This window comes from Tenrec ecaudatus, chromosome 1 (assembly GCF_050624435.1).
Source record: "Tenrec ecaudatus isolate mTenEca1 chromosome 1, mTenEca1.hap1, whole genome shotgun sequence".
Lineage (NCBI taxonomy): Eukaryota > Metazoa > Chordata > Mammalia > Afrosoricida > Tenrecidae > Tenrec > Tenrec ecaudatus.
The window spans coordinates 118,015,885-118,040,079 of NC_134530.1; the positions used below are offsets into that span (position 1 = coordinate 118,015,885).

General features: G+C 39.1%; 1 protein-coding gene across 1 annotated transcript in view; it reads left to right on the forward strand.

The window, feature by feature from the left end:
• Window positions 1-20,088, forward strand: part of LOC142436752 (calcium-activated chloride channel regulator 4-like) — a 34,628-nt gene extending 14,540 nt beyond the window's left edge. Inside the window, exons 5-14 of the mRNA XM_075540223.1 lie at window positions 360-537; window positions 886-1,104; window positions 1,831-2,058; window positions 7,939-8,116; window positions 9,454-9,560; window positions 12,255-12,470; window positions 13,912-14,176; window positions 17,876-18,046; window positions 19,076-19,309; window positions 19,673-20,088. Of these exons, the coding sequence (XP_075396338.1) occupies window positions 360-537; window positions 886-1,104; window positions 1,831-2,058; window positions 7,939-8,116; window positions 9,454-9,560; window positions 12,255-12,470; window positions 13,912-14,176; window positions 17,876-18,046; window positions 19,076-19,309; window positions 19,673-20,088 (2,212 nt within the window). The remainder of the gene's footprint in view (window positions 1-359; window positions 538-885; window positions 1,105-1,830; window positions 2,059-7,938; window positions 8,117-9,453; window positions 9,561-12,254; window positions 12,471-13,911; window positions 14,177-17,875; window positions 18,047-19,075; window positions 19,310-19,672) is intronic.
• Window positions 20,089-24,195: the final 4,107 nt, after the last annotated feature.

A 24,195-nucleotide genomic window follows, 5' to 3' on the forward strand; every position in this document is an offset into this window, starting at 1 on the left:
TGTTTTGTAACCTGGAGTTCACCATTACAAATGGGCACCCAAGCGAATTAATTAAAAGTTAATTTGATTATAAAAAATGGTTGTTGGCACATCCTATGCAATATATCTAAATTGAATAATGGTAGCACATAAAATTACAGATGGAGTTGGAACTTAAGTATCATCAATTATCCTGTGTAATCAATAAACAATTTAATCTTGAAAAAAGAATATGACAATAAAATATTGATGAAATTCTATAAGGATAAGATATAAAATTAAAATTTTCCTAAAATGATAATAGTGAATAGAAATACTTAGGATGCTTAAAAATGATACTGGTTAGGCTGCCTCAAAGACTAACTGTCAACTATTTTCAGGTGTTCCACAGGTATCACGGGTCAGAATAGAGTTCTTCACTGTGTAGGAGGCAGCTGTGTAACAAAACGATGCAGAGTTGATCCTCAGACAAAACTGTATGAAAAAGATTGTCAATTTTTCCCTAATAAGGTGCAAACTGAAAAGGCATCTATAATGTTTATGCAAAATATTGATTCTGTAAGTATGCCAATTATTTCCAGAATTTATGACCAAAGGACATATTATCATGTTCTTTTAAATATCTGTCCATATGACCTGGGGGAGTAGATACATTAATATAGAGTTATTTCAACATTGGTAAGCACATGATTAGCATTCAAGTAGAATAACCTGGGGGTGTTATCATTGTTGTTATCAGTGTTATTATGAAAAATCCACCTTAACATACTATTTACCTGTATTAAATCATATGTAATTGATGAGAAACATATTTACAGACCAGTGATTAATTTTTCTCAAATTGTATAGATAGATTTTAAAATACATTCTAAATAAAATTGTTTTTTCAATGTGTTAACTTTGTAGATTAGTGAATTCTGTACTGCAAAAAACCATAATCAAGAAGCTCCAAATCTTCAGAACAAAAAGTGCAATTTCAGAAGTACATGGGAGGTGATTAGCAATTCTGAGGATTTTCAAAAGACCGCGCCTATGATAGTGTCACCCCCTGCAACTGCCTTCTCCCTGCTGAAGATCAGTCAGAGAATCGTGTGCTTGGTCCTCGATAAGTCGGAAAACATGGCGGTAAGCTTCATAGACCATTTTTTTTGGATGTGGAGGATTGGCAGGTGATCAAATAGCTAACAAAACACTGACCTCTGTATAGAAGGAAATCTGACCAAGAAGGAGAGGCCCAAGAGTGGGGTTTGTATAAGTAGCACAGATTAGTGGAATACTAAGAAGGAGGACAAGTGTGTGAAGAGGCTTACATTCTGGCAAATACCTAGAGTTCATGCCAATCAATCCCTACACTGGTAGGGAAGCGGTGGGTGGGTTATCAAGAACAGGAGAAAGCAGAGTGGTAGAGTCTCAGGCGCTCCGGCTGCCTCTGCTGCACACAAGAATTCTAGGCTTGAGAATTAAAATGCACTGCCATCTGGATGGGTTTGAGGGCTCCAGGGAGTGGTTTCACCTTAGAGCAAATGACACAGATGTCCTCAGAAGAAATTAGAGTTTCGAAAATGAGAGTCATCATCCCAAGTTCTGAACCAGCCCTACTCTCTACCTCTACTAGCTTAGCAGAAAAGATCTTGCTTTAGTTAAAAAAACCCATTCTTTACCACACTACCATGTGTCCCATACAACCCATGACTATCGTTTTGAACTTAAACACTGAAAACTGTGATTATTGTTTCCTTTCAAAACACCACACTGTACATAAGAAAATTCCTACTAATAAATTCCGCTCACTCATTTCATGTACTCTGTTATTATCTTCTCCTAGAAAACCACTTATTCTTTTTTATTCAGATTCATAATCGCCTACATAGAATGAATCAAGCAGCCAAGTATTTCCTGCTGCAGACTATTGAAAATGGATCCTGGGTTGGCGTGGTTGCCTTTGACAGCATGGCCCATATCAAAAGTAAGCTCATCCAAATCACAAGCAGCAATGAAAGACGCAAGCTCATAGAGAGCTTGCCTACAGAAGCCTCAGGAGGAATTTCCATCTGCTCTGGAATCAAATCAGCATTTCAGGTGAAATTGCTCTGCAAATACAGTGTCCTCCTTTGTTTGTTTCTCTAACATGTCTAGGTTAAGTGTTGCTGTCCATACTTACTCACTAATTTAACATAGCTAATCCTAGACAATGCAGTACTGAAAGCACATAGGAAAATACATATTTTTCTTAATATATATTTTAATGGATTAGTGAGTGAACTATTAAATTCATGGGAAAATAAATCACAGTAATAATGCTACTGAAGTCATAAACACATTAAGAGCAAACACTGTTTTCATGTTCCCATGCAAAAGTAGGAACTCTGTTGATGATTACAACCGAGTCAATCCTCCATTCAGTTTCTCCGACACTCAGTAAGGGAAGTCTGGTAGTTTATATATTAATATAAAGCACCATTACTATTTAGGGTGAGGCATACTTGTTAAAGCATAAGACTTGTCATCAACTCCTCATCAGAATCCTGGAACTGAAACTTAGTAGCTACATAATCCTAGACAAGTCCAGCCTCTTGATACTCTTGATGCTTTCTCCATAAAATATAGAAAAATTAAAATGTCTACCTCTTAGCAGATTATAAAGATTGAATGAAATGTTATATTTAACATTCTTAAAACAATATTTACTATAATCTAACATCCCTCCTTTTGAATTTGTCATTTCTGACTTAGAAAAACCATATGCCTGTCCAACTCCCAATGCTCCAAAAAAGTCCACTCAGCTCACTCATGCCTATATTTGCAACACTGGGCTCACACATCAGAGCATCGTGCAGAAGCTGCATCACTGGCAGCGCTTCACCCTCTTGTGCACAGCGTCGATGTGAGTGAGGACTGACACAGCAGCACCTGACAAAATGATAAAAATGCCTAAACTATCGATCTTTATAGGGTCCGTTTCATTTTGATGGCTTCCAATATGCCTAGATTCATACTTTGTACATTCCATGTTTCAAATCTTAAAGGATGTTTGCAGCTATTTCTCCTCATTTGCAGTAGTGCCCCATCAGCAAATGAAGGTCCTAAAAGTTTTACCGCATCCACTCATTAGGGCAACCCTACTTGGAGGAGGCTGCTCTTTCCTAGCCATCTGTTGAGTGCCTTCTGACCCAAGGACACTGTATCAGTGTTTCAGTGACTGATCCTTTAGACAGCGCAGTCGAATCCTTTTTCATAGTCTGTTCTCTGAAAACTGCACGAGACGCTGTACCTCGAGGGTAGTCTGTTGGTATCTGAAAAACCAGTGGCCTGACTTCTAGTATCACAGCAACACAAGCCACCAGGTTGGCAAACTGAATGGTGAGTGGTGGCAATTCTTCCTAGTGTTTTGTTCTTACCCTTTTCACATAAGTTTTTCTCTTGTGACATGGCCCATATCTTTTCTTACTCATGTAATTTGGATTTTCTTTTGTTAAATTTCCCAGTGACTTGTCAATTTTATTAATTCTTTCAAAGAACCAACCTCTCATTTTTCTATCAATGCTCTGGTTCTTTTATTCTGCTCTGATAATTATTATTTCTTTTCTTATAGTAACAGTAAGCTTATTTTGCTGTTCTTTTGCTAGTTTAGGAAATATTGGACTAATGTGCTGGTTTTGATTCTTTCTGCTTTTTTTGATGTGGGAGTTGACTGCATAAATTGCCCTCTGAGCCCTACTTTTTCTATATTTCCAAGGGCTGAGTATGTAGTATTTTTACTCGCATTTGATTTTAGGAATTTTTATTTCATTTTTCATTTCGTCTATTACCCAATAGTTTTTAAGCAGGGTTTTGTTCAGTTTCCACATATATGTTTTTTCTCCTTGAGCTTCCTTTTCTTGATTTCTAATGGAATAGTGTTGTGATCCAAAAAGATGCTTTGCAATAGTTCAAAAATTTTAAATCTACTGGGACTTGTTTTGTGGTTGATAAAATGACATAGGGGTCACATCTGATCTCCTCTAACTACACAAAGGGGAAGGAGAATCTAAATCAACATTTCCCAAAAGATGAGTTCTGAGACAGAAATCAGATGCACTTCCACCACCCATCCTTAATTACATATATTCTAACACCAACCATCCCTCCCACAACACTCTACTTCTATCAGGTTTGAAAATCTATTGTAATGACCAAACAGAACTCACAGACAACACTCTCAATTAAGGGAGTTTATTAGGGAAGTTACCTAGTCAAGATCCAAAAATATTAAGGATAGAGTCGGTATGTTCACAGCATCTATTCGTAGCTATGCCACAAGCCAGTCTGTCTGGTCCTCAGCCCCTCAACCATATGGTTACTTACCTCTGCCCTGTTACAAAACTCTGTTAGCACAGATCAATTCTGAAAAGACAGCCCACTCTACAAGCTTCCTGTCTAAAGGCACTAAGATTTACTCATTCTATGGATGGCCCTGGAACTCTGTGCTGCTCTTCTACTCTGTCTCATGTTCTTGATGCATCTAGTGCTTCTGCCACTACAGGCAGGGATCTCATATACCCTCGGCTAGTGGTTCTTCTTTCTTTGTGATTGTGGGATTCTCTGCTCCTGCTTCTAAGATAGTCCACTTTTACACTGAGCAGAATGGCGCAAATGATGACTCCACAGATTAGAGACCTCTCTACCTGTTTACATACTCCCATCTGGTGAATAAGTGAATTACAAAAACAGAAGAACTGTACAAAACAATTTCACTTCACTCTGGTGGCATAACATATGGTCTATTCTGGAGAATGTTTCATATGCACTGGAAAAGAATGTATATTTTGTTGTTGAGCGAGGTGTTCTGTATATTTCTATGAGGTCAAGTTGGTTGATGATAATTAGTTTTGTGTCTTTGCTGAGAGTTTCTCAAGTTGTTCTGCCTTTCATCCAAAGTTTTGCATTAAATACTCCTACTACTTTTGTGGAGCTGTCTATTTCTCCTTTTAATCTGTTAATGTGTAATGGTGTATTTGGGTCTCTTTCATCCGTGCATTAATATTTTCTATAGTTCTATACTCTTGTTCAATATACCCATGAATCATTATATAATGCCACTCCTTGTTTATCATAGTGATATGTGTCTTGTTTTTATTGCTGATAGATGTCTTTAAAATGGCTCTGACTCATAGTGACACTATATGCAACAGAGCAAAATACTGCCCATTTCTAGGCCCTCCTCACAATTGTGTTTGAGCCCATTGTTGCAGCCACTGTGTCAATCCATCGCTTGTGGATATTTCCCCCTTTTTTGTTGACCCTCTATTTTACCTAGTATGATGTCATTCTCCATGGCATTGGTTTCTCCTGATAGCATACCCAAAGGACTTGAGGCAAAGTCTCACCATCATCACTTCTAAGGAAAATCCTGGCAATAGGTTTCCTAAGACAAATGTATTGCTTTTTTAGATGTCAAGGTACTTCAACTATGTTTTACAAACATCATATTCCAAATACATTGATTCTTCTTTCTTCCTTCTTCACTGTCCTAGTTTCACATGCACACAAGGCAACTGAAAATACCCTGAGTTGGTACATTCTTCTCTATTGCACATGGAACATTCTCCAGTCCGCAAAGAAACTTGCTCTTCAACAGTTTAAAGAAGTCTTACGCTGCTGATTTGACCAGTGCAATATATCCTTTAAGGTTTTTGCTTCAAAATTTACTTCATTGGATATAAACATTGTCATCCCTATTCTTTTTTGATTGCCATTTGCTTTATGTATGGTTTATATGAAAGAGAATAGGTATCTGGATTAGAGGAAGGCTTGTTAACAATCTGCGATGTGCAGATGAACTATCATTGCTTGCTGAAAGTAAAAAGGTCTTGAAACACTCACTGATGAAGATCAAGGATTGCAACCATCATTATGTAAAGAAAACCAGAATCTGCACAACTTTATCAATAGGAAACATTATAAGACACAGAGAAAAGATTCACCCTTGAAAGGGTTTTATCTTGCTTGGATCCATAATCAATGTAGTAGTCAGTAGATCAAATTACACAGTTCATTGAGTAACTGTTATACATGATCTCTTTAAAGTTTTGGGAAGCAGTGATGTCACTTTGACGACTAAGTTATGTTCTTTTCAATGACCTCACATGCATGTGGAAGTTGTACATGGACTAAAGAAGACCATAGAAGAATAGATGCATTTGGATTGTGGTGCAGGAGAAGAATATTGACAGTACCATGGGCTGCAAAAAGGACAAACGGATCTGTATTGGAAGACGTAAGGCCAGAGTGCGCCTTGAAGGCAAGGGTAGCAAGATGTCATCTTACATACTTTGGAAATATTGTCAGTAGAAAGCAGTCCCTGGAAAAGGGCATCATGTTTGGCAAAGTGAAAAGGTGGCACACACACACACACAAAGACTACAGCCCTTAATGAAGTGGCCTGACACAGTGGCCTCGGGAAGAGGGATAATTGGGAGGCTGGAGCAGGACCATGCTGTGTTGTGTTCTGTTGTGCACAGGGTGTCATGAGTTGGAGCTGACTTGATGGCACCTAATAACAACAACTGGTTATTTCAAAATATGCAATCATTATAGTGAATGTGATGAGTTTGCTGTGTGATATGAGCTTTAATAAAGATTCTACACGCCCGTCCTCTACCACAAACCTAACGACACCTCCATTCTTCCCTTTTATATTCATGAAAGCCACTGCTAATCCATCAGGGCATTTTAACGAGGATTCATTTTCTCACACTTGTTTTCCAAGAATCTACTACTATTTAAAGCAGTCAGGGAAAACAAAATAGAGTTGCTAGCTGAGACTAAGTTCTCTTTATCCTTTTCTTCTACCTGGTATTCAGGTCTAGAATTTTTCAAACTTTTGGTTTTATAGGTTGAAATACCACTAATCTATCTCCTTGCCATACCAAAATGCTTTGCATGTTGTGTGATATTGGAAGCTATGCCACTAATCTTTCGAATACCAGAAGGATCCACCATGAAGAACAGGTTTCCATTGGATTCCAGACTAAGATGGAATAGTAGGGGAAATGCCTGGAGATCTATTTACAAAACTTAGTCAATAAAATACTTAATGATCACAACAAAATACTGCCCAACATAGTGTTGAAGCATCAACTCACTCAGAAATGTACACCACTGCAGCAATGGGTCCGAGCATACCGACGCTCTATGGTGATGACAGCGCAGGGCCCAACGACATTTTGTTTGGTTTTGCATGAGGTCACCATGAGCTGGAGAAATTGATCACCTTAGCAATCCTCAGGATGCTTTGAATTTTCAGTATTAGGCATTAAACATGTTTCAGAGTCCCTACAAATGTCATAATTAGCAAAGTGGGACAGGAAGAGGGGGATCTTCCTAAAGATGGATTGAGAAAGTGGCTGCAACGCTGGGCTCAAACATGCCGGATTGGGCAATATTGGGTTCTGTTGTGCACCCACCGGGTCCCTGGGAGGGTGAGCTGACATGACTGCGCCAAACAACAGCAGGAGTCAGGAATTACTTCCATTTGCCATTCTGGAAGGCTATGCATTGATTTCCTTGTTTTCAAATTTCAGTCCATTTCAGTTCCCACATGTTGAAGACTTAGAAGAACATAATCGATCAAGAAATAAAAAGATGTAATATCTCCTTCCCCGTTTATATATTTGGCGTCTCGTCTTCCTAAATTCCTTAGATTGAGATGTCCTTAATATCATTTAGCCAAGACAGGATTTTGCGCAGCCTGTCCCCCTCCCACATATTCCATTTGCATAAGCATACCCTGCAGTAGGAGAACGAAAATGTCATAGTTAGCTCCTCCAGAAGTTATGGATACAGATCCTGTGATTTCAAAATACAAATGACATCATCTATTCTATACACTTTCATTTCCTCTGGTTTTCCCCCTAACTCCCCTTCAGTCCATTTGTCCTAGGAACATCTGGGAATGAATGCCTTGAATTATGTTTGCAGGTGCTTAGAGAGAGATTTTCTCAGATAGATGGAGCTGAAATCGTGCTGCTCGTAGCAGGAAAAGACAGCACTGTGAGGAATTGTATGGATGAAGTGATACAAAGTGGGGTGATCATTCATTTGATTGCTCTGGGACCAGATGCTGAAGGGGCAGTCACCGAGATGTGCACCAAAACAGGTAAAATATGGCATTCATGCTCTAGACGGCTGCTATCGATGATAATGAAGAGGCTGACCTCAACAGCTTCTCCCAAACTCCTCTTTGGAAGACTCTGGGCCAGGAGCTGTGGACCAAAGTTGAGCCAGATACAATCACTGTTGTTAAACATCCACAGTCAAGCTAGCCTGGGAGACAAATAAGGCTGCTAATCAGATAGCCTAAGCAGGCAGCATTCCCTCGTGACAGGAACAAGAAATAGTAAGAACTGTCTATGCGGGGAGAGGAAGCTATGAATACTCCCAGCATTAGATGATTTAGGAAAATTAGACTTGGGAATTAGGCCTCAAATAAGATGTTGAATTTCTCTGAGAGTAGGAAGAGATAAGAGAAAAAGATCAAACTGTTAAACAGAAAGAAGGAGCACATTGGAAAGACACTGCAAAGTACATACAAGGAATGGCAGAACGCTCCGTGAGGCTAGAACATAGACTGTGGGTGGGGAAATGGCACTAACAGAAAGTCAAGCAGGATAGAATTAAAATAGCAACACAGTTTCTAGATAAAACATTAACAACAGGTGCTGCTGTCTTGGAGATGCAAACATGGGAAAAAACGTGGATCACATTTTTTCCAATGACTTCTTAAACATAGTAAAAATTACATCATTTTAAATCTCAGGATGACTTAAGCATAACAATTATTAGTATCAATTATTGAATTGAGTGCACTTCAAATGTAATTGTTTTTTTAATACCTTCATTGTATAAGTGTCTATAATTTTCAAAATGCTTCCACAGTCATTGTAAAATTCATTCCTGTCCAACTAACCCTCCACTTACCCAAGTGATGTACCTTGTGATGTTGTCTCCGTTGGTGACAGTTTTTCAGCCTGTTCATTGGTTGGTTGTCAGAATACTTCAGAATAGCAGGTCTTTTTTTCTCATTTTCCGATTTTGATCTACTTTGGTTTGAAATACTGTATCTAAATAACCCTTAATAGTCCTTCTGAAAGATATGTAAAACAAAGTCTTTGAACTTTAATGCTGTGGAATTAAAATATATTTTTAGTATTCCATGGCTATTGGATGTTTCTTAGGTACCTAGTATTTCTGGATAAGTGAGATGTTAAGTTAGTTTACAGTTTCTACTTATGATATTCTTTATTTGAGAGTTAATCTTTATGCCTGCATGATTTCAGTCTGTTATAAACTTGATTTTGTTCAAATTGTTACCTTATTATAGGAGAAATATGGAACTGTCTCTTCCATAAAAAATTACAGTCTCAGAAACCCTAAGGAGCAGTCTACTCTGTCCTACAGGGACACTGTAACCTTAGTAATGTGTGTGCATTGTAGGAGGAAGTCATCAATTTGCTTCAGACAATGCCCAGAACAGTGGCCTCGTCCATGCCTTTGGCGCCCTGGCTGCAGGAAACACTGATCTCTCCCAGCAGGCTTTTCAGGTCAGTGTTCCCATTCTCGAGTTTTCAGTTTTATAACTTAGCTATGAGCAAGAACGATAATTTGGTGGGTGTGTGTTTTGTGTTCTATATGTTTCTTATAATAAATTTCTAACGGAAATTAAAACTTTGGTTCTTAACTATGCTTTACATGAAACACTAATTTATTATGTAGTGAAGTGCGAGTTTCTATGTAGGATTGCAATTCTAAGTAGATGATACAAAAAGTGTGCCCAATAATGCTTGAAGAATAAGAATGTCAATAACTATTTAGTAATAATAAGTCATTGCATGAAATTGAGTCACTATTTTTTCCTAAATAGACATTATCTTTCATTTTCTTTTTTTTCTGAATGATCGATTCAAGGATTAATTTCTCTATTTTACTGTTGAAGCAAACACCTGATTTTCATGAAATAAAAGTAATAGTTGTGAGATAGAGTATGCCCAAAGATATCAGTGCAGATCCCTTAAGTTCTTAAGGCTATCATTTTTCCTCACGCAGAAAATGGAACCATTCCTGGAGAACCACTCTGGATTTTAAGCTTAAAACAGTTAAATTTTGAAATAGTAATATTTTCAGAGTTTTTAATATCTAGTTGCATTTATAAGGTAGATCAATTTAAAAAGACAGTAAACACATATCAATAGCAGATATAGTACATGGTTGATTTTCCCTTTGGAATTTCATTAAGGGATAACATAAAAACCCAATAATGGTCAGATTTCTCACCAAAAATAGATCACTAATCCAGTAACATAATGGTCATTTGTCTAGAAATTCATTTTAAAAGTTTATGTATCATGTCTAGCTGCCCATCACTGGAAGAAGTATTCCCATTGGTCCTTGTTTGACTGTAAACCTTCCCAAAAAAACTACCTAGCTCTTCTGCACAAAAAAAGGTGTGGCAAACTATGCAAATAATACAGCTTGGAAATCCTATGAAGCTGATCTATTCTGTCCTACAGGATCAGTCTAAATTTGGAATTGGCTTAAAGACAATAGATCTTATCTAGAAGTGGGAGTGAGGCAGTAGTCTGGACATTTACCCTGCAAACTAGTCTTGAAATTAGTTTGAAGATACTTTAGCAGTGTTCAACCTTGGTAACTTTAAGTGAATGGTGAAACAGGGAAGTGGAAGGCTTCAAAGGGAATTTAAAATATATAAGAGCAGAATATAGAAAATCAGTTTTAAAAAGGAGATGTTTGCAAACCAAAAGATCTCTGTTTTTAATTGACGTTCTTAAAAAAAGAGATGAAGGAGCCAAAGAAAAGTCTGGTCTTCCTCCTTTGCAGAGTGCTGTGGTCAGTTCTTGAACAGCAAGATATCAAAGCAAAACCATCTGTATATTAATCTAGATTCTTCTGTGTCATTGTTTCCTGAAATGGGCAGTACCATCCCATGGGACCACTGGAATGATCCAGGGGGCCTGAAAAAGTGGCACCTACACTTTATCCTGGAGTATGGGCTATAGTACAAAATCTTTAAGTGCCGGGAAGGAGGGTAGCTGAAGAATTTTTGTTTTCTAAAAATAGGGCGGTAAAGCAACTATTCTTGAGAACCTGTGCTCTAGATCATGGCTAGAACTTAGGGATGTACTATGGCCAACTAGAAGCCCGTTACAATAATCTAAGATGAGTTGGTAGGAACTTGGACCTGGTGGCAGTTGAAATAAAACAGTTAGCAGCTCCCTTTGGACTCAATTATCTTTCACTAGAACTCTTCTATAACTCAAATCCTCTTCCTTAACTGATTCTGATACGCTCTATAAAATCATTCACATTCAAATTGGACTTGATAATAATACTTTGTTCACTCAAAGACATGCACACTAAAAAGAGTACCGAGATTTTGGGCAATGATATTTCTTTTTATCTTTAACCATTTTGTTGAGGGCTCATAAAACTCTTATCACAATCCATACAACCATCCATTGTGTCAAGCACATTTGTACATTTGTTGCCATCATCATTCTCAAAACATTTGCTTTCTACTTGAGCCCTTAGTATCAGCTCCTCATTTTTCCCCTTTCTCCCCCGCCCTCATGAACCCTTGATAATTTATAATTTTTTTCATGTTTTACACTGAACAGAAAATGGGTGAGGGGAGACATCAAAGCAATGATAATTCAAGGGCAGAATCCGCCCCTTCCTTCGGGACTGCAGTGAAGGTGTGCATGACTGAGAATAAAACAGAGCATGAGTGGAGCTGCCTATTTTGCTGAAATGGCACTCCTCTGAAGGCATCCTTTGGTCAAAGTTGCCTCTTCTTAATGAAGAATTTTCCACAAAATTTGAAAAACTGTTCCTTTGAAAAAAGTGTCCCAAAACTGTTCCTACAAAATTTGAAAAACTGTTCCAACAAAAAGTGTCTCAAAAAGAGGTCATATCTTTGACTTCTTTCCACAACATGAAGACAAACTAGGGGATACACACTCTCATGTACAGACACTGCCTCAAGACAGATCAGAAAAGACTTTACAACGATTGTCTCAAAATTTGCTATCCTCATGTGCGTTTTAAAGTCTCCCTCACTCTGCCACTATGCAAATAGCCGGTCCGCTTGTGGAGTTCACAGTCCTAAAGCTGCATGCCAGATATGTCTGTTTTCAGTGACGACATTAAAAATTATCCTTAAAAGAAATATGAAATTATTGTTTTTGCTAATCGTTAAGTTTAAAAATGTGTTCAAACAGCGTGAAAGTAAAGGATTGGCCCTCACCAGTGACCCCTGGATGAATGGAACTGTAGTCATTGACAGCACCGTGGGAAAGGAGACGTTCTTTCTCGTCACATGGAACCAACGTGTTCCCAGAATTTCTCTCTGGGATCCCAATGGAACATTGGTGGGAAAATTCACAGTGGACATAAATTCCAAAATGGCTCATCTCACTATTCCAGGAATTGCAAAGGTGAGAAATCAGCTTTTAGATTGCTTGTCTGATTATTTTTTCACAAACTAGCATTGAAATGTACACTAACATAAATGTACACTAACAAATTAAGATAAAATGTATTACTATTTTTTCATCCTTTCATGATCATCTAATAATTTGATGGGTGGAAAAAAGAAAGAATTTACATATCAGGAGAAAGAAAGAAACTATTTCTGTTGCCAAAATTTCCACAGTAATTTGGAAGAGGAACTGTAGGTCGTGTGCATCTAGCTGCAGGCTTTATTAGCACCACCTGGGATGAGACGGGAGTTCACGTGTGGTGCAGACAGTGTGCTTGACTGAAAGACTGGAGGTTTGTGTCCACCCAGAGGTAGCACTGGTTATGCAGCCGCGTGGCAATGCAGGGAAGCAGGAGAGGCACCGGAAGAACTCGTGCAGATGATCAAGGGACCAAGAGCAGGACCAACAGCAACCTCTGGCTACACAGTGCTTAGCAGTGCCTTGTGGATGGAACGCCGTCAATGCCTTTTAAATGGTAGTTATTGTTATTCTTGGAGACGGGTGGGATACACAAAAGCTAAGGTGCTCAGAGACTCAAGCCATGAAGCACACCCTGGAAGAAAGACCTAGTTCTCTACTACCAAATAAATAAATAAGCTATGTTAGTCTGGGTAGACTAGGGAAACAAATCCATAAACACTCGTGTGTGTGTGTGTGTGTGTGTGTGTGTGTGTGTGTGTGTGTAAGAAAGAGCTTTATATACAAGAGTAGTTGAATTGAGAAAATATCTCAGCCCAGTGCATAAGTTAGATATTAGCCCATATGTCCGATATTAATCTATAAAATTCTCTTCAGACTCACAAAACACATGCAATGGTGCCAGATGCAGGACTATCACGGGCCAGTAGGTGGGAAGTCTTGTGGATCCAGTGGCATTGTAAGCATCTCAGTGCTGACAGGGGTCTCCACATGGATTCTCTGGCTCAGGCCACTAGCATATTTCCATGTGTCTTCTCCACAGGGATATCTCACAAGGAGTCAGCTGAGAGGTGGAGGGCAGGGACTCTCCCGCCCAAAATACTTAGGAGAAGGCTATGCCCACACAGAGGCCTCATTGGCTCTGACGTGATTGACAGACTAGAGTCCACTCTTCCACAAATTGACACCAGATTATGTAACTGCCTCATCAACCACTGAAGATGGTGCTGTATAGTTCAACTTTTGCTTAAATGATGCAATCCGTGGCCTCTCGGGCCACAAAGCAAGGCCTTGCACAGTGCTTATAGGGGTGCCTGTCGGAAATGCTCATTTGTCATCTGTGGGTTCTTGTACAAACCTCAAAGACCTTTTGTCTTCTACATCACATTTGTAAAATGTACTTTTTTTAAGTAGGTAACAGAAATACAGAAATATCTTGACTCTGACTGCTTACGATATCATCCATGAACTATTTTAGGTGGGTGTTTGGACTTACAGTCTTCAAGCGAAAGCAACTCCAGAAGTATTAACTATGACAGTAACTTCTCACATGTCAAGTTCTGCACCTCCGATCACAGTGAGTGCTAAAATGAAGAAAGAGAGAAGCAGCTTCCCTAGTCCAATAGTTGTTTATGCGGAAGTTCAGCAAGGGCTCCTACCGCTTCTGGGAGCTAATGTAACTGCCTTCATTGAATCAGCACATGGGCAAGTGGAAGTTTTGGAACTTCTGGATAATGGTGCAGGTAATTCATACTTTTTAAAAATAATTGATGACATGTGTCATTCACAAATCATACAGTAGTGTCAACATATTAAAAAGAGTTGTGCAATCATCACCAAAATCAATTTGGGGGCATTTTCTTCTTTTTTGCACTCATTATTATTAGCTCCCAATTTCCCACCAACATCCTCTGCCATAATCCAAAGAAGCTCTGAGCCCAGTTATTGTCTCTATAGATTTACCTATCCTGGATTTCATATAAAGAAAAATACAAAAACAAAAAATTTTAAGGTACAAATAACAAAAACTAGAGCAAATTTAAAATAAGTCAAATAGGAGATCAAAAAGATAAGCCTGACTGGAACAGATAAACTTTGCCAGTTGATCCTCCATACACATTGGGCCTGATCTGGTTTTCAACATTTTCTGTTTTGATGGTTTGTTTTTTGTTACTTTATTAGGGTTTAGCACTGATGTATTTTGTCATTCAGGATAGCCCTCTTGAATTTTTAGTATAGGTTCTTCAGTTTTTCTGTTTCTGAAGCCCAGGATTGATGGATCTATAGAGACAGCACATAGAATAAGGATTCTTGGTGGGGGGGGGGGTGCAGTGGGGAAGGTGGAGGTGGGGGAAGGAACTGACATCAAGGAGTTCAAGAAGAAAGAGAATATTTTGAAACTGATCATGGTAACAATTGTACAACGCTGCTTGATGTGATTGAACTATGAAATGATATGATATCTGTATTGGCTCCCAACAAAATGGTTTTGAAAATCAATCAATCAAAAGGGAAAACAAATGGTAAGGTGTCCAATTTTATTCCAATGCACTCTGTCTGTTAGGAAGGCTAATTATGTCCCTGATCAATGTCAGAGGGGGTTCACTGAAGGCTTATTCCAAGAGAGTGCCCTGAAAATGGACTTGGGACTTTCACTGCCATCCACCGTCTTCTGCTGAGTGCTCAGAACTTACGCTCTCAAACCAGTCCCACTTCCAGTCTTGGATTTATTACAATCCGTGAATCACACAGTCTGGTGTGCTTCATCTGTGTGGATATAGCTGGCACATCATTTAGATAGCTGCTTATTTTAAGACAATGCTTTAAGACCCCAGATGCTGTTCTTTCTGCTAGTCAGGCGCTATCTAATTTGTTCAATATACTTTGTGATAGCAACCCTCTCTTCAATGATCTCTTCATGAGGGCAAGTTTCATGATCCTTGTTTAGGTTGTGGCTATGATTAAGTGCAATCTCAAAATCCTTTAAATTCAAGGTTTTAAAAGTAAGTCTATATTTTCACAAAAGTCATTCTGTGTGGTACCCTGTGGCTATGTGGGCCAAAAAGATGAGAATCAGAGAAATGGATGCAGCTGATGAAAGAACATCAAGGCAGGCAGGAAAGTCCACCCAGGTAATGCTACAACGTGCTTAGAAAATAATCATTGGTATCATCAGGGTCTCTGGGACGTACAAACATTCATGTGCTCAGTTGATGACCAAAAGGTTAGCAGTTCAAATCCACCCAAAAATAAGTCCTGGAAACCCTTTGGAACACACGTTTACTCTGACACACGTGAGATCACAATCAGGTACAGTGGACTTAAAAGGCATTGCTATTATTATTGTTTATGACTTAGACAGCCAGCACCTGTCATCACTAGGTAGAAAATTCTTCGTCAGGAAATAAATGACAGAGTGAAAAGTTGGGGGTGGTGTTCCTCTGGTGGGCAGCGTCAAAAGTCTGTGTAGAGTGAAACCCATGTAGCCAAATGGTACTGAGAGGCAGAACCCTGCCGCCTGAGCAATAGAGAGGGGGAGGAGGACGGAATTCCCCACAGCAGGATCCGAAAGGAAATCTTGTCCTGAGAACTAAGGCTCAGGAACAACTGTCCCAAGCTCTGAGTTGCTCTGGGAGGGCACCTTCCGATGGGAGATCAGTGAGTAAATAAACAACTGCATTTATACCCATCCAGTTATCACAGCTTAACAGCTTTTCGAGCCTTTTGTGATGTAATTAATCCATCGCTTTAGAATCCTCTCTTCAATTATACTGGCTGTTGGGAAAATGTGTACGATATGAGCCTTTGATATACCCACCTCCCTAATTTCCGATACTGGTGGTCAGAGCATCAACCAGTTGTAACAATATTTTCCACCAGCATACCCTGTCTCTTTCACCCCTTCCACTCTATATTAAACTGTGCTTCCATCTTGCATCAACTCTCCATGTTCTACCAGAGAACTAATTGGCTAATTGGGGTGTCTTTACCTAAAGAAGAGCTTGGCAAGTGGCCATGACTTGGCGCAGTGGTTCTCAAACGTCATGTTCATAGGAAGCACCAGAAAGCTTGTTAAAGCACAGCTTGCTGAACGCTCTGCTTAAGAGGGGAGTTCTGTAGTATACTGGGTTGCACATTGGGCTTATGACCTCAAGGTCAGCAATTTGAACCCACCAGCCACTCGAGGGAGAAAGATGAGGGGTTTTGCTCCTTTAAATATTTACAGCCTCCGAAACCCAAAAGGCCAGTTTCGACTCTAGGATCATTATAAGCCATAATCCACTGGATCATAGAAAGTTTGGTTTGGGCTTATGCCTAAGAGGTTGAGTTCTCAAAACTCACTGCCATCAAATCATTTCTGACTCATTGTGACCTTACAGACAGAGTTTCTGAGGTGGTAAATATTTATGGGGGAAAAAGCCTCATCATTCCCCCATGGAGGGGCTGGTGAGTTTGAACTGCTGATCTTATGATTAGTAGCCCAAGAAGTAACCCACTATGTCTCTAGGCCTCCTTAAGAGGCTGTGCTGTGGCCAAAAAATGTACTGATCCAAACTAAAGCAAATGCTGTGTCCAAGAATCTCTAAGAATTTTTGATAGGCAGTGCCCCTTGGGAAATGAGTTTGAAATTTATCAGCTAACCCTAATGCTGGTGATATCGAGAAGTAGTACATCGATGATACAGTCAGTACTCCCCCGCCCCCCTAAACATTCATGCTAATAATAGGAAAGGTTTCCACCATCAGACCAGGAAGTTAGTGGATCAGCAGAGTCAGAGAGCTGGTGCAGCTGCTGTGTAATGTTGCTCGGCAGTCCAAACCTCTGAGTCACTTTCCCAGGGAAATATGAGGCTTTCAGTGCCTATAAAGATCACAGCTTCAGAAAACCCAACATAAGGTCACCGTGAGTTTGAATAGACCCCATGGCAATGGGGGTCGTGTTAAAGTAGGAAATGCAAATATTATTTTTTAAATAGAAAAAGACTAGTTGACAATAAATCTAAATAATTATTTTGTAGTTGACTAAGTTGAGAATTAAATTCTAAACAAAGGCACTTGTTCCTTAATAAGGACTCTTCGGATGTACACAAGGAATTATTTAATTAGATTAATTATTATTTAATTAGATAATCATTTGATACATTTATATAAAGACAGAAAATTACTTGCCTGAGAAATAAATGTGAGGTATCCAATAATAATCTACATGTAATAAAAGCCAGAGAGTGGGGAGAAAATCCATTATCTTTTCACTTAATTTTTCCCTAAAGTTTTGAAGTATATAAACATATATCAGTTCAACAAATATATCAGAATACTAGAAATATTCTTCAAGAGGTCAACCCAAAGCTTTGAGCCCAATCTAAAATATGTTAAAGAGCATATGTCTTTAATTTCAATTTTCTTTGCAATAATGAATTATCCCTTCTTTCCAATAACAAGGTGCTGATTCTTTCAAAAATGATGGAGTATACTCCAGGTATTTTACAGCTTATAAAGAAAATGGCAGATACAGCTTAAAAATAAGGGCTCACGGAGAAGCAAACAGTGTCACCCGAAGCTCAAGGCATCCCCTGAACAGAGCTCTTTATACACCAGCCTGGGTGGTAGACGGTGAGTAGTGCGTGGTATTGGAAATCCAGTGTTGGCTTTAACAAGGCTCAGTACTTGTGACTGGGTATGATTAAGGCGGGAACTATTTTCCACTTCAGGAATAAAGTCCTAGTCACACTGTAGTTCGTCTCCAAATTCATCTGAGCTTGGGAACAGTGCCTAAAAGCACCCCTAGCAAACACACAGTAAATGCAAGGTGTTGTTCTCATTAGTCGAGAACACCTCACCAATATCAATAGTGATATGCCTGAATAGGGATCCAAGATGAAGGAAACCGGACAGGATGTGATGAGGCTACATGCAACCGAGTGACAGAATTTATCCTTCAAATGACATTTGCTGTAAAATATAGCTAAACAAGGAATCATCTATTTTGGTTTGGTTTTTTTTTATAAAGTACAAAGAAAGAATGAATGTGAGGGACGGTAATGGCAAGGATGGAGACCCACTTCTTTGCTTTAGTTCTTACTGTGTCAAAGTGGTTAATGAGAGAATTATTCCTTTAGTCTACTGATCAGGACATTTTCAGGACAGAATAATTAACACTCTGTTTGAGTTTAAGGGTGCACAGATTGAGAAGAATGTTATATAATTCAACGCCTGCCTTTATAAAATTAATTACATTGCTTTCCAAATTATATCTAAGGTAAGAATGAAACTAGATAGATTGCTTTATATCCACTGGTAGTGTAGCAGCTCCCTCCCATTCCACTGCACGCAGGAAAGAACAGTAATCTGGACGGAATTCCAATTCCCAACAGAAAAACCCTTAAAAGTCACAAGAGGAGTGATTCAAAACCTGCATTCTTTGATTATGACTTTTTATACTCTTTGAAGAATATATAACTGAGTAGCGATCTAGTTTGTTCATGCGATCTTGCCTTATGACTTCGTCAGCACCCTTGGTAATAACTGTGCCTGTGTACACGGGGGAAAGGGTAAGACAGTGGGACGGGGGATTCGATGCATTGAGTTCTGGAAATACCAGTTCTGCTGTACCCATTAAAAACCATGAAGTGTTCAATGCAGGAAAAATTGAAGGGAGGCTACCGCGGTCAGCAGGTAATGAAGCGACTCAGACAACCTTGGAGAGTTTCAGCAGAACCGTATCTGGAGGTGTATTTGTGGTTTCAAATGTTCCAAAAGTTTCCTCGCTTGACATGTACCCGCCAAGTCAAATCACTGACCTCGCTGCCCAACCGGATGGGGATCAGATCACCCTAACATGGACCGCGCCGGGCGACGATTTTGATTCTGGGAAAGGTAAGGAGTAGTAGTCCCCGGGAGATTTCTCCACTGAAGTGGAAGATGCTCATTGTAAAAGAAAGAATGAATAGGGAGATGGTGGAGCAACTTTTCATTTATAGCTGAATAAAGGATCAATTTAATCATCTGATGCTGTTCAATCCATCAAACATGTCGCCTCTTAGGCTGGTATCAAGTTTTTCTGTAATGCAGGTAATAGTTAACAGTTTTAAGTTTGAGAAGTCAGCTCTTATTTAAAAATGAGCTAGGATTTGGATTTGAATTTGAGCTGTGGACAGTATTTTTGAGGAGACTAAATAAAAAGCCGTTAAAATAGTATGCTCTAGTTCCTAAATTATTTTTAATTTTTTTATTTGTTAGTCGAACAGTACATCATAAGAATAAGTGGAAGCCTCCTGGATCTCAGGGACAACTTTGACAATGCTCTTCAAGTGAACACCACCGAGCTACTACCAAGTGAAGCCAACGCCAAGGAAACCTTTGCCTTTAAGCCAGGCAATGCCGCAGACGAAAATGCAACATACATATACATTGCCATGCAGAGTGTGGACAAAAGCAACTTGACATCCAAAGTCTCTAATGTGGCTCAAGTCCCTTTGTTTGTTCCTCAAGCAGATGCAGTTCCTGATGACAGCCATCATAATACTAAACTTAGCATTTCTACCTTAGTGTTATCCGGGATAGGATCTGTTGCAGTTGCTACTATTATTCTAAGTACCACTATTCATATTTTAAAGAAGAAAAAACATGCAAGTGAGTCTGAGACTGAGTTTTAACAAAGCCAACACAAATGAAAGATATTTCTTAATTAATTAAATAGTATCTTTAATTCATGCTATGTAATCACAAACTCATAAATGATTTTAAGAAGTTTGGAGAGGATATTTTGATTAAACATAAAGACCCAGTAATATTTGGAAAATTGTAAGTCGGTGTTAAATTTTTAATCATTTCATTTGCTCACTATTTTATTTGTTACATGTAGAATACAGCTTATTCTACTTATAGCAAGTTGTGTGTTACTCAATTCAACATTTTCTAGAATATTTCACATTACATCAAGAAATTCAAATTGATACTGTGACAGAGGCTGCCGGGAAAACCCGGCAGGGGATTAGTCCAGTCTGAGCCCCTGCAGAGGGGCAACCAAGAAAGGAGCATAACAGATCAGTAACTGGAGCAAAGTCAAGTCACAAAGTCCCTAAAGAGCCCCCAGCTAAGAGGGGAAGCTCCCGGAATTCCCCCAGGACCAGTGGGGAGATAGTCATAATGGTCAGCAGGCAGACTAGGAATTATGTTCTCTCTCTCTCTCTCTCTCTCTCTCTCTCTCTCTCTCTCTCTCTCCTCAAACTTTTGTTTTCTTTATGTTTGGTCTATGTTATTGTTGGTTTATCTATTTATATAAGATAGGCATGGGAAGCAAGCTTGAGGAGGAAGCAACAGGACCAATGGTCCCACAGGAACTTGGGGGGAGAAGAAGGCAGGGGAAGGGAGCGGTGAACAAACAATGCCATAGACAGGGGAACAATTAGAGAATTGAAATCAGCACAAAGGGGGACACAGAGATCCTGGGGATGTTGGAGCAACAACAATCTAGCTGAGAGGAATTACTAAGTGGCAGAAGTAGGGTGAGCATGATGGTGGGACAGAAGGAAGGTAAAAGGAAAAGGAAACTGTCTAGAAAGCAAATATGGATAGAGGTATAAGCATAGGTGTGCACATGTGTGAATACATTAATTCATGAAAATAGAGGTATTGGCCTTTGTGCATATATTTATGTGGCAATACACTGATTTAGTGGATGGGCTTCAGGACTTTGCTCATACCCTCCCTCAATGTGAGAACACTTTGCTCTAACAATCTGTCATTCTGTGATGCTCGCCCTCCCGCCACAATTGCTGAAGACAAAATGTGTGCATAAGTAAATGTGGTGAAGAAAGCGGATGGTGCTCGGCTATCAAAATATAGAGCATCTGGGTCTTAAAAGCTTGAAGTTAAACAAGTGTCCATCTAGCAGAGAAGCAACAACCCTGTGTGGAATAAGCACACCAGCCTGTGCATCATGAGATGTAGTTGGGACTGGGTAACAGCATCAGAAGACCCATAGCAAACAAACAAAAAAATATATATTGTTGAGAAGGAGGAGGGTTGGAGTGGAGACCCAAAGTCCATCTGTAGACAATGGGACATCCTTTCACAGAGGGGTTACAGAAAAGGAATGAGTCAACCAGGGCACAGTAAAGCACCAATGGAACACACAATATTCCTCTGGTTCCTTGAGGCTTCCTCACCCCCCACTATCATGACCCCAGTGTTGCCCTTCACTGCTGGATAGACTGGAGCATGTTCACAGGTACAGATGAGATAAGAGCTCACGACACATGGAATCCACGAAGAGGAAAAGGACTAGCAACACCAGAAGGGTAGGGCAAAGGTGGGGAGAGGAGGGAAGGAAGGAGGAACTGATCACAATGATCGTCATAAAACTACACACACATCCCTTCAGGGGGGTGAACAACAGAAATCATGGGGGGAAAAGAGACAGAAGTTGGTGTGAGATATGAAAATAATAATAATTTATCAAAGAACCATGAGGGTGGGTGGGAGGAAAATAAGAGGAGCTGATACCAAGGCCTCAATAGAAAGTAAATGTCTAGAAAATAAGTATGGCAACATATGTACAAATATGCTTGATACAATTGATATATGGATTGTTATAAGAGTTGTAAGAGCCTCCAATAAAAGGATCTTTTAATTAAAAAAATAAATTCAAATTGCCTATTTGAGTAATCAAAACATAAGTGTAAGAGGGAAAATTTAGGAGAGGGGTGGAAGGAATTGGTTCTTTGTTCTGTTAAATAGGAACTGAAGATATTACATTCACCCAGATTCTCAAATAATGGACTACACTAGCTATAGTCATGCTTATTAAACTTTATGGCAATTAGGATAGAAACAAGCCAGTCACTACTTCTCAAATCATACTCTTTCATTATTGAAGCTCTGTATAAACATATATCTATCCTTTTTCCCTTACAGAACCACACCTCACACTTTATATGTTATTTCTTAATGGAAATAATTAACATCAAAACTACTATGTATTGTCCTTGTTTTCAGATAACATAAAGAAAAATTAATATTTTAAAATATACTACTTTTATTCATCACTCAAAAATCACAACTTAAGGGAGAGGTTCATCTTCAAAACTCCGATCTGATTCATTTGAAAGATGATGCTTACGGTTTCATAATCTGTTACATTCCAAGAAGCCTTGAAATCATGGGAAAGAGTGCATTCTATTCTAAATGTAGAAGGGATGTATTTACTCATAATTACAGTTCCAAAAACTTGCTTTGGTTGTTGTGAGGCAAAAATATCCTAAGACATATTAAAAGTTATAATGTTCCATTAAGACGCTATGAGATGACTCTGGCTTAAACTACAAATGATGGTAAAAGAGCGCACATTCACAATAAAATTAGGTAGAATAAAACATAAACTCTGCTTGACTGATTGTTAGAGACAAGGGAGAGTCTGCTCCAGATGAATCCCAGGTAACTGAATACTGGGTGAATAAAGTGTCATTTGCTAGATAAAGAAGATCCAATAGAAGAGGACTTAATAATAGATGGAATGAAAAGCTCCAGCTGGATTGTTACCTTGGAGGACCTTGTTTGTACGTGAAGGGGCCTGGCGGCATAGTGGGTTACGTGTTGGGCTGCTTAACTGGAAAGCCAGTCATGTGAAACCAACAGCTTCTCTGTGGGAAAAGTATCTGGTAGTGTAGTGGTTATGCTGTGAGCTGTGGTCCTCATGGTCAGCAGTTCAAAACCACCAGCAGCTCCCTGGGGAGAAGGCTGGGCTTTCCATTCCCTTCCACGGTTGCAGTCTCTCAGTAACACACAGAGGATTTCTGTGAGTCGGCATTGAGTCGATGGCAGCTGGCTGAGCTTTTTTGAAAGACAGACTGTCTTGGAAAGCCACAGGAGCAGTTCTACCCGGTCCTATTGGCTCGCTATGAGTCAGAATCCACTCTACAGCAGGGCAGACAGGCTCAGCATACACTTGCATTTCAAAGTCATACGAATTACTCAGATCAATAAAACGTGATGTAGATTGAGGCATATGTGAGGAATGCAAGAAAGCTTTTACTCATTGTTCTAACCTGAGTCGACACAGTGGAGAGAGGCCGTATGAATGGAAGGAAGGTATTGATAATGAATGCATTACATGTATTCATAACCAATGTGAGGAATACGGAAAAGCATTGAATCAATCCTCAAATCTCAACCAGCATATGAGAATTTGGAATTCACAGTCGAGAGGTTTATGAATGAACAACTATGAAAGAATTTTTATGCAATTTAATAGCCTCAATCAACATATGCAAATTCACAGTGGAGACAAATATTTAAGTAAGGAATGCATCTAAGAACTCACAATGGAAGGAGGACGTATGAATGTAAGGGATTTGATGAGAGTAAATCCTCAAATTTCACTGTGCATATGAGATCCACAGTTCTGAGAAACCTCAGGAATTATTTTTAAAAAGCAATAAAACTCTTAAGTAGTGTACAACGTTCTTGAATTTCCACTCAAATTTCCAATATGAAATTCAATTTTACTACCTTATCAATACGTAGGAATTTTGAAATATTTTATCCATTATTTTCTAAAATTTTAATTAAAATGATATTAAAAATCTGTACCCAAAAGGGGGTGTATGTGGCAGGTTATGGCCAGGGCAGCCAGAGACACTAGTAATGCAGGGCAAATTTGGACATGAAACTTGTGACTGTGGCATACCATGGAGCCAAAATATTTCACTTTGGGTCAAAGTTTGCAAGCACATAGCTGTCTTGCTCTTCCCATAGCCATT